This window comes from Poecilia reticulata, chromosome 2 (genome assembly GCF_904066995.2).
Source record: "Poecilia reticulata chromosome 2, P_reticulata-male-v2, whole genome shotgun sequence".
NCBI lineage: Eukaryota > Metazoa > Chordata > Actinopteri > Cyprinodontiformes > Poeciliidae > Poecilia > Poecilia reticulata.
Genome location: NC_088831.1, coordinates 22431385 through 22440792, shown reverse-complemented (window position 1 = coordinate 22440792; position 9408 = coordinate 22431385). Strand labels below are relative to the sequence as shown.

At 39.6% G+C, this 9408-nt stretch overlaps 1 protein-coding gene and 2 non-coding genes across 3 annotated transcripts; 1 reads left to right on the top strand and 2 right to left on the bottom strand.

Annotated features, from left to right (window-relative positions):
- Window positions 1-3475: 3475 nt before the first annotated feature.
- On the bottom strand, window positions 3476-3585 carry trnal-caa (transfer RNA leucine (anticodon CAA)). Its single transcript has 2 exons — window positions 3548-3585; window positions 3476-3521 (listed from the first exon to the last, which is right to left on the bottom strand). It is a non-coding gene; the product is annotated as a tRNA-Leu (tRNA).
- Window positions 3586-4502: 917 nt separating this feature from the next.
- trnal-caa (transfer RNA leucine (anticodon CAA)) lies at window positions 4503-4612 on the bottom strand. The gene is made up of 2 exons: window positions 4575-4612; window positions 4503-4548 (listed from the first exon to the last, which is right to left on the bottom strand). It is a non-coding gene; the product is annotated as a tRNA-Leu (tRNA).
- Window positions 4613-4820: 208 nt separating this feature from the next.
- On the top strand, window positions 4821-9245 carry dhrs12 (dehydrogenase/reductase (SDR family) member 12). Its single transcript, XM_008432591.3, has 10 exons — window positions 4821-5011; window positions 5683-5816; window positions 6210-6292; window positions 6810-6902; window positions 6992-7073; window positions 7214-7275; window positions 7378-7482; window positions 7608-7698; window positions 7866-8003; window positions 8794-9245. Exons 1-10 carry the CDS (start codon window positions 4956-4958, stop codon window positions 8904-8906), a joined length of 957 nt encoding a protein of 318 aa, XP_008430813.1. The 5' UTR covers window positions 4821-4955; the 3' UTR covers window positions 8907-9245.
- The last annotated feature ends 163 nt before the right edge of the window (window positions 9246-9408 follow it).

Below are 9408 nucleotides of genomic sequence, written 5' to 3'. Positions count from 1 at the left end.
CATCCACAGTCTTCCTTGTCTTCCATCTTGAGGGCGCAGCCAATCCGTGCCAAAGAAAATGAAGGCGCTCCTGAACTGGCTGCTTTGCAAATCCCAGCCAATAACATGTCAAGCAGAGTCATGGCCAAAGTATTCCAGCTTCACAAACTACATTTTCTTTTGAATATTTTAGACTCCCTCTTCAAATTTTATTTGGTTAAATTCAACTGTACAATAAATATACATTCTGCAGATCTATTCTACTCGTTTTTTTTTTGCTGTTTTTTTTCTGACAAACTGTGCCTGATGCAGCAGGTGTGTGTGGTCCTTGTGGTCCGGGTCTGTTCCCCTTCTTGAGTGGATGTGGGTGCGTGTGAAACCAGCATGGAGCTCATGCTGCCTGCATGCCTTTCTCTTTCTTCGGCGTGCTCTTGACTCGACGTTGCCAGAGGGCCCTAATCCTCTGATCAGCATGCCAGGAGAGCACGGAGGGGCCTTACCAGACCTCGGAGGGCAGGGCCCGAGGTGGCGCCCGGCTCCAGCCGCTCCGCCAGATTGTTTTCGCAGCCACTTGTTGAGGGAGCAGTGTGGTCTCAGCTCATTGTGGACTGAGGGGTGAAGAAAAGGCACACCCCTCCACCTGCAGCTACTCCCCATCCCTCCTTTCATTACTTCTTCTTCAACTAAAATTACTATTGTAGGAAGAAAATGAGCAGGGGGGAGGACATTTTCAAACAAAAATGGGGTTTTATTAGTGAATAACAGTAAAAAATAATATGCCGAAATGCAACATTTATTGTAAATGAGAGCATGAAACAGCCTGGGTTCCAGTTTGCCTAGTTTGACGTGTCAGGTTCAAGACTCCAGACAAAGCTGGGGGTGAATAGAGTGACTTGAGAGGCTAGGGGGATTGAGGAGAGATCCTTGGCACACAAACAATTAGCACTCATCCCTCGTAGCCTGCCGTGGCTCTAAATCCCCACGTTTGTCCGGACAAATTGACCGGACCCCGGGTCTTGTTTGTCTAGCTTCGCTGGTCTGCTGGAGTCGGCTGGATGGTGGGGTTTGTGCCTTTCAGCAAGCAAAGCTTATGGGAACAGAGCAAATACCACGGTTTGACACGAACAAGACTCACAGGACTTTGTAATGCAAACTAGCATAAATTAGGCCAAAGCTTCATTAAGTGACTTCCTGTTAGCTGGACACTGGTTTGACTTTGATTTACAAGAAAGAGACAGTGTTACGGGACTACCACCAACTTTGATTCACTAAAATGTTCTCAGGTATATTTTGACTCTCTTGAGGCAGTCCTACAGTAAATCAGCAGTCTCCTAATGGGCAGTTCTTCAACTCTCAAGGGACCTTTAGAACCTTTACCTGCATTTCAACTTTTAACTTTTTGATTTTCCAATATCTTGATCATTTTTCCTACAGTAATCTAAAGGCTAATTTTATGAAACTTGCTATGACTTGTTTGTACTTTAATCTTAAAATGTCACATGCCTTCTACATTGTTTACCCTCAGCACCAGCCTCAGATTGAATCCCATTACAACCACATGTGCTAGATATGTTGTAATCCTTACATAGAAGACTTTATGTGTGATGACCCCCTCTATAACACAAGGGGCAGCAGAGATCCGTCACATATTGTTTCAAAGGAGACCAAACTTCCTGAAAAATACATGGCAGTAGAAAAGCTGAAAGCCTAAAAAAAAAACACACACATTGCTAACATGCCACGTTATGACATGTAAAATAAGAAAATCTTAAATTATTTTTAAGTCTTTCATAACCTATGGAAATGATTAGGTCCTTACTAGGCAATTGCGTTCTTCAATGGTAAACATAATTATCTATTAAAGGAACAAAAATTCCTGTTGACAGCATATGTTCTGGATATTATTTCTGCAATGGAAGGAAGAATGCATGAGATCTACGTTTTTGATGCATTCTTATCTAAACATTCTTTTAATGTAAATTAAGACCTGCCAAACTACATTTAACTTATTCTGCATCCTTAAATTTTTTACTTTAAAATAACATTTAGCAATACAAATAAGATCTAAAAGAACTCTCCTAATTATTTTAATATCTAATATTACTACTCTCCCCTTGCCTTCCTATGCCTTCCTATCGGCGCTTATAGAAGGCTGCCATCTAGCGGATGTTTGGGGGTATTCACAGCAATTTTCCGTGGACAAATAGCAGGATCGCATTTATTAGTCCTCCACACTGACTAGTGAAATCATAAGCAAACCAACTTCAGGATCTTTGGTTGATAAACCATTCCATACAGACGTGATGGCAGTAATCTGATTAAATTAAAGGACTAACCCCAAGACATTTATTTCGGCCCTGCTGTTGACTTTACACATTTAGCGACGCATTCTCTCCATTACCCAGCAGAGGGAGCTGTTGACTCTCAGTTAGATTATGTGAATATTGAGTTGGGACAGTAAAAATAATGAACATGGCCTTCAGTAATTGCTGATGCATTATCATTACTTGGAGGCAATCTTGATTACACCATTAGTTATTTCATTAGGCGTTCTAATTTTACATTTATATTATATGATCTATATGATTTGTAAAATTATTATTATTTGTCAGTCCAATTTGACTTTGCAAAATTACTGTTTAAGATACAACTTTACATGTCAGAAATAAAACCTCCAGTGGTTGGTTGCGTTGTAATCCACTAGGGATAGAATTAGGAAAGAGAAACTCTGTGATGTTTGTTTACAACAATACTGACTCCTAGTGGCTGATTGCAGAACCGCTGGGGTTTCTGGTCTGCTGCTCCTAATTCTAATACGTTTTAAAATGTATCAATAATTTGGGGAAATTGAAAAGATAAATGTTGCTTTCTAGAACTAATAAAGTTTGTTAAAGATTGACTTTGGTTTCCTTCTTCCTGTAGAGTTTAAGAGAAATATAGTTAAAAATTTGGCAAAAATAAATGATTTAGAGGACTAAGAACGGTTTGCTATCTGTGAAGTTGGGGGAATTAGATCCCTAAGAGCCTTATCTATATCAGTGTGTTTTGTTACAAAATAGGTTCTGTGAAACTGTGATACTTAAGGTAAAGTTTGATCATTCATTTAATTATTTTTTAAATAAATACATTTTAACTGGTGTTTTAGCAAAATCTATGTCCCTCCTTGCTTTTTATACAAACCCAATACTGCATACTATTTGTATAAGTTAGTAAATTTAACAGACAGAGGACAACTCGACTTGCTTTTATCTCAATATTACATTTTTTTCTACCAGTTTATTCATACATTTACTGTACTTTTATATCATGACTGATATTGCTGTGACATTTTTGTTGTTTTTTTTTATGCAGTGTTTATTAAAATGCGTAAACGAATTGATCTTTTTATGTTCTCTTTTACCTACGCTAACCCTAAGAACGATTTGGTTTAATTGCGACAATCTGAAACACTTATCAAAGCAAAAGTTAAGTCTTTGACGTGACCAAAAAAAGTTGCTGTCAGAAGTGGGATTCGAACCCACGCCTCCAATCGGAGACCAGAAGTCCCGCTTCACAGGAAGGATTTCACCTTGAGTCTGGCGCCTTAGACCGCTCGGCCATCCTGACAACTCCGCCTCCTCTTACTGTAAAGTCCAAATTACCTCTCCTACCGTCAGCATTTGTGAAACGTTTATCTTTATATTGTTTTTATTTCGTTGTTTACATAATCCGAAGTAACAATGTATCATGTGGTTCCATCCGGGGACCTCATGTAAACTTATTTAGAACTTCCTTCAGTATTTTTGCCTGTTCAGCAAAGCGGTGAGAGCGAAAGCTGCGTATCACAGCAGTCAGCGGGCGAGAGGCATTAGTGAAGCGCCGTAGTATTTCCAAAGTATTTCCGTACACCTCGTATTAGATTATCAATATTGAAATTACACACAAAAAAACGACTGAATCAACTTATGTTTTAATTTTCTACTTTTATTAAGCAGTTATCCAACACTCAGTTTTGATTTATATCTAATAACTCTTTCCATGATTTGTAAAGACTTTGACAAAGTTGACCTTATGCGCTTTCAGCTGGTTTTCAAATTATTCATCAGCTGGAACCATCAGCTGATGAATAATTTATTCAGTTCTCCCAGTATCCTACAGGGCAGGAGGAGATCCTCAGAGCTCCATATTAAGACTCATGTTTTGGCTTTGTATGTAATCTCTTTGTGAAAATGTATCAAATGCCAAATTACATTTTTTTTGCAGATCAGTTATCTGTTGTCTTTCCGTGTCCTTTTTTTGTCCACATTTGATGCTCTGTCATTTTTAGGAATCCGACTATTCTACAAAAACTTTACAGCAGCATAAAAAAAACTACCTAGCTTAAGTGAACTGTTGACTAAAACACATTTGATGATTAAGTAACGATTTAATGTAAAATATTTTCACAAAAAAAAACCTTTCCAAATACGAGTCACATCACTTGAGTGTTAAATTTTAAATTAAATAGACTATTTTTCTTAATTGAGGACGTTTTAAAAAGGTATTGTCAGAAGTGGGATTCGAACCCACGCCTCCATTCAGAGACCAGAATACCCGATTCACAGGAAGGTTTCACCCTTGAGTCTGGCGCCTTAGACCACTCGGCCATCCTGACAACTGTATGGATCCCGACGAAACTGCATGATTAAGTACTAGACAACGGTGTGGCGTGATGTAAGTCATTGAGGTTGTTTTAGTCTTTCTTTTTTGGGATATCTCTGAAAACACTAAATTCTTAAATTTTACAGGGAAATCTGAAGTCAGAAAACCGAAAGATCCACTAGGTGTGCTATAGAAACATATTACAAAACGTACTTCCGGTTGAGAAACACGTGACTCCTAGCCAACCCACGTTTTAGTCATTCTTACGAAACAAACAGTTAATAAATACACCCTCTTATGGATAACTCTCTTCAGTCTATACGGCCAAATCAAGCAGCTGCTGCCTAAACGAGGACATGTCTATTTACAGGAATGCCGTCTGGTTCGTGAAAGGACTGCAGGAGTACACAAAGTAAGTGCACATCGCTGTACATTAGCTAGTGAACACTAGTTTTGTAGTTTTTAAGATTTGCGTAACATTTACCACTCGGTTCTTGTGTAATTTCAACAAACTTAAAACATTTTCCAAGGTTAAACAACGTGTTGCTGTTAGCGATGATTGATTCAGTGGTCATCCAGTTACTCAAGATGTTATATGGCGAAGGGGCGCGGCTGTTGCACCTTCAATATAATAGTAATAATAATAACATAAGGTTAAAAGTTCATTGTTTTCATAAAGATGAATGTTGCAATCTAGAACTAATAACGTTCTAGAAAGCATTGCTGACTGAACGGCAAAAAAGAAGAAAAGACATCATTTGATTTTGTTTTACCTCTGAATATTACCTGCATGAATGTACACAGATAAAATGCAGACATATTAGGAGTTACTGTGAGTGAACTGTAGTAAATTATCGTCATGAAAGGTCTCCCTTATAAGTTGGTGGATGAAAAAACATGAAATGATGAAGAGGGAAAAATGATTAGCGCCCTCTAACTTTCATTGTTGGCAGCAGAAGGAAAACTCAGCTCAAAAGACAATTTAGTCATAACACAGAAAACACTTGAGATGGTCCTCACATGACTTCTTTCTAGGTATGAACATTGCTGACTGTGGTATCCTCTGATCATTTTTTTTAACAGGAGCGGCTATGAAGCTGCAGCGAAGCATTTCTCTCCGGCCGACCTGGATGTAAACCTGAGCGACAGGTGCTTTATGGTCACAGGCGCCAACAGCGGGATAGGGAAAGCAACAGCACAGGAAATTGCCAAAAGAGGTGAGCGTTGTATCGGGTTTGTCTTTTTACCTCCCTCCCCTCTGTGGATGCTCCACAACTAAGCGCAAATCGATTTTAAAAAACAAAACAGTTTGGTGTGCAAAATTACTACTGTAAAAATGAGACTCGAATGCAGCGACGGCTGTGCTGTGCACCCAGTGTGACGTCACCTCTGCTCCCCAGGCTGGAAACAAATCATTTGAAAGTTTCTGTTTATAGGTATCAAGGGAAAAATAAAATGGCAGCAACACACATCTCTTACTTACATGCAGAAATTACATTTTTTTTTATTTTTTTTTTTGTTAAATAAGTGCATTTCGCATAAAAGCCTTTGTTATAATCGAGGTCTTGTCCGAAGTAATCCACTGACGAGGATTTGAATTGATCCTGCAGGGGGAACTGTTCACATGGTTTGTCGAAACAAGGAAAGAGCAGAGACGGCCAAAGGAGACATTGTGGCGCAGAGTAAAAATGAGGTAATTTTAGTGTCTTTTTCTCGACTGTAAACATAAATCACGACATCTTTAGGGAAGAAAAAGGCCCAGATGCAAGCCAGTCCACACCTTTCTGTTAATTTGTAACTTTGAAATGTTTTTTCCTTCAGAGCACCTCTGGACACAGCTGTATGGGCCCATATGCATTCAGTGACCTGCTCTTTTGCTCTATAAAATCTTGTCACCCAAGGCCGTCGCTGGCAACAGTAAAGGAGCTCGGGTGGAAATGTGTTGAGCAGAAAATCTTTTATTGATACAGAGAGAAATGTGGGAAAAATACTTAACTGTGCCCCACTATTGGGTGACAGATCTGAGAACTGATTTTACACAAAACTGATTCCAGCTCAGTCAGTTGCAAAGTGACAAAATGCAAAAAAAGAAGAAAAACAAATAATGATCTAACAATGAATTTCTGACCCCTTGAAGAATGGAATCGTTGCAGAAATGGTGAAGACATAGAAAAAAAAAATAATAATAATTGCTTCCCTTCTCTTTGAAGAACATTCACGTCCACATCGTGGACATGTCGAGTGCCAGGCAGGTGTGGGAGTTTGCGCAGAGCTTCTCTCAAAACAACAAGCTGCACGTGCTGGTAGGTGTTTGCGGATCCATGCCACTTTCTGCTCTGTGAGTCGCTCCCGCCGTTTTGTCGTTGCTTTCTTCTTACGGTCTTTGTCTTAGATCAATAACGCGGGCTGCATGGTCAACCAGAGGGAGCTAACGGAGGAGGGCTTGGAAAAGAACTTTGCCACAAACACGCTCGGTGAGTAAACAAAGCACCTCTTCCTTTTGAGTAAGTGCTTAAAGTCACAGAACAAAGGAAGATGTTGGAACATGCTTCAACAGTATGTTGTTACAATTGTTAAAAGCAACCTTTCCCTTTCTTTTCATCTTTACTTCCAGGTACCTACATTCTCACCACTGCACTGATTCCCACACTGAAGAAGGTGGAAGACCCGAGAGTGGTGGGTTCAGTTCCGATAAGACAAACGCGTGACTCGCCAACCGATTGGGCCGGATCAGAAAGGGTGACGTTTTGAAACGACGGCTGCTGTGTGTCTCCTCAGATCACCGTGTCTTCGGGCGGTATGCTCACTCAGAAGCTCAACGTGGACGACCTCCAGTTTGAGAAGGGCACTTTCGACGGCACCATGGCGTACGCTCAGAATAAGGTAAGACTGTCCTTCCACACTGATTTCTATAGAAGTAACCCAAGGTGTACTTAAAAAGTCTGAAATTTGTGTATCCAAAACCCTGAAGCCACACTCACACGTTGGTACTTCTTACTGTGTTTCAGAGACAACAGGTGATCCTCACAGAGAGGTGGGCTTCTCAGCACAAAGAGATCCACTTCTCCTCAATGCACCCCGGCTGGGCCGACACGCCGGGTAAAGCGCCGCCATTACGTCTTTATCGCCACTCAAATCCTTTAGACTGCTTTGTGTTTAGCTTGTAGAGGACTTTCACAGATGGATTCTTGTCAATAAACAGGAAAACAAAAATTTTCCATAGTCTGCTTGTGACAGAGGCTTTGGTTTTGTGTTTTCTCTTGTAGCCGTGCAGTCCTCCATGCCTTCGTTTCACGCCAAGATGCAGTCCAAGCTGAGGACGGAGGCCATGGGGGCAGACACGGTGGTGTGGCTCGCCGTATCGCCTGCCGCCGTCAAGCTGCCGAGCGGGCAGTTCTTTCAAGGTGAGAAATCCCTCGTTGTTTCCAAATCAGTTGTGGTCGATTCATGAGTGTGAATCCTTGCTTCTGTACATTTGATTAAACTTTTGAAATAATCTGTAGGAGGGTGTCCAAGCGTCCTTAAAAAGTCTTAAATTCAGGATCTTAAAATGACTTGAATTCATTAAAAAAAATTATGTTGGCCTTTAATATGTTTACAACTTAATATGTTTACAATGTTGTGGCGGGACTATTTTATCTCATATATTCTACGTAGTTTATTTTTCTGTCAGGCAAACATTTGAGTCGGATGCAGACATCTTCATTCTGTGACTTGAGGCGGTTGATGTTACTGTGCTAACTAGCTGTTAATATACATTTTCTAGCTAGCTTTTTGCGTCTATCAAGGGAAAATGTAAATTTAACAGACATTCGTCTTTGCCGTTACTGGTGCCAACCCTTATGATGCATTCTGTTCAATAAAGCTTGGACCTTCTACTGTATAAGGAATTTTATTTTGATAAAAGTCTTGAATTTCATCCAAGTGGCACGAAGGAAAAACATTCTGAAAGCTAGTAGACATGCATTAAAAGTCATGTTTTAGTCCTGTAAAATATGGCAATGGGAATTTATTTTAGGATTAAATTATTCTTTTTAAACAAGATTAGCCAAAATTTGAGGGCGAAATAAGGATTTAAATGTGCAGCATTCCTCTTCATAATATTAGTGGGAACTGTCTCTGACGCAGTTCTGTTCATTCTGGTTCTTGTAATCATCTTCCTCACGGTCACACATTCCTGTGTCTGTTCTTCAGATCGTAAGCCGGTGGCGACACACCTCCCCCTGGCCTCGTCCCGCTCCTCTCCGCAGGAGGAGGAGAAACTCCTGGCAGCGATGGAGGAGTTTGCCCAAAAGTTCAAACCTTAGTATCTGGAAAACTGGCTGCTTTTCAAAATATAAGCACTCCGATGACACTACATAACCGTTTACAAAAACCTAATGAGACATGTTGCGACTGAAATAACAAGAGTCGAGCTTTGAAATGCTTTATTGAGGTTTGATCTAAAAATGTTTTTGTGAAAAATTACTTTTTTTTTTGTTTTTCAATGCTTTTTCTCTACAAGAGCACTTAATATGCTGTTAAACATGAACTTAATGAAGCGAATGTGAAATAAACTGTCTTGTGTATGCACACATAATCATGTTTTTAATGATTTTTGCTAAATGTTTTACTTAATTCAATAAAAGTGATTTGTTTTGTGTGTATATATATGTATATATTTTTTTTACCACAATGAAAGACTGCATACTTGATAGTTAATGACAAAACTTTCACAAGAACTGGAAAACACACACACAAAAAAAAACACAAAGAGCTTCATAGGGCTGTTTCCTAGCATATTACTGGAAAGTTAAGTGGAAGAAAAAA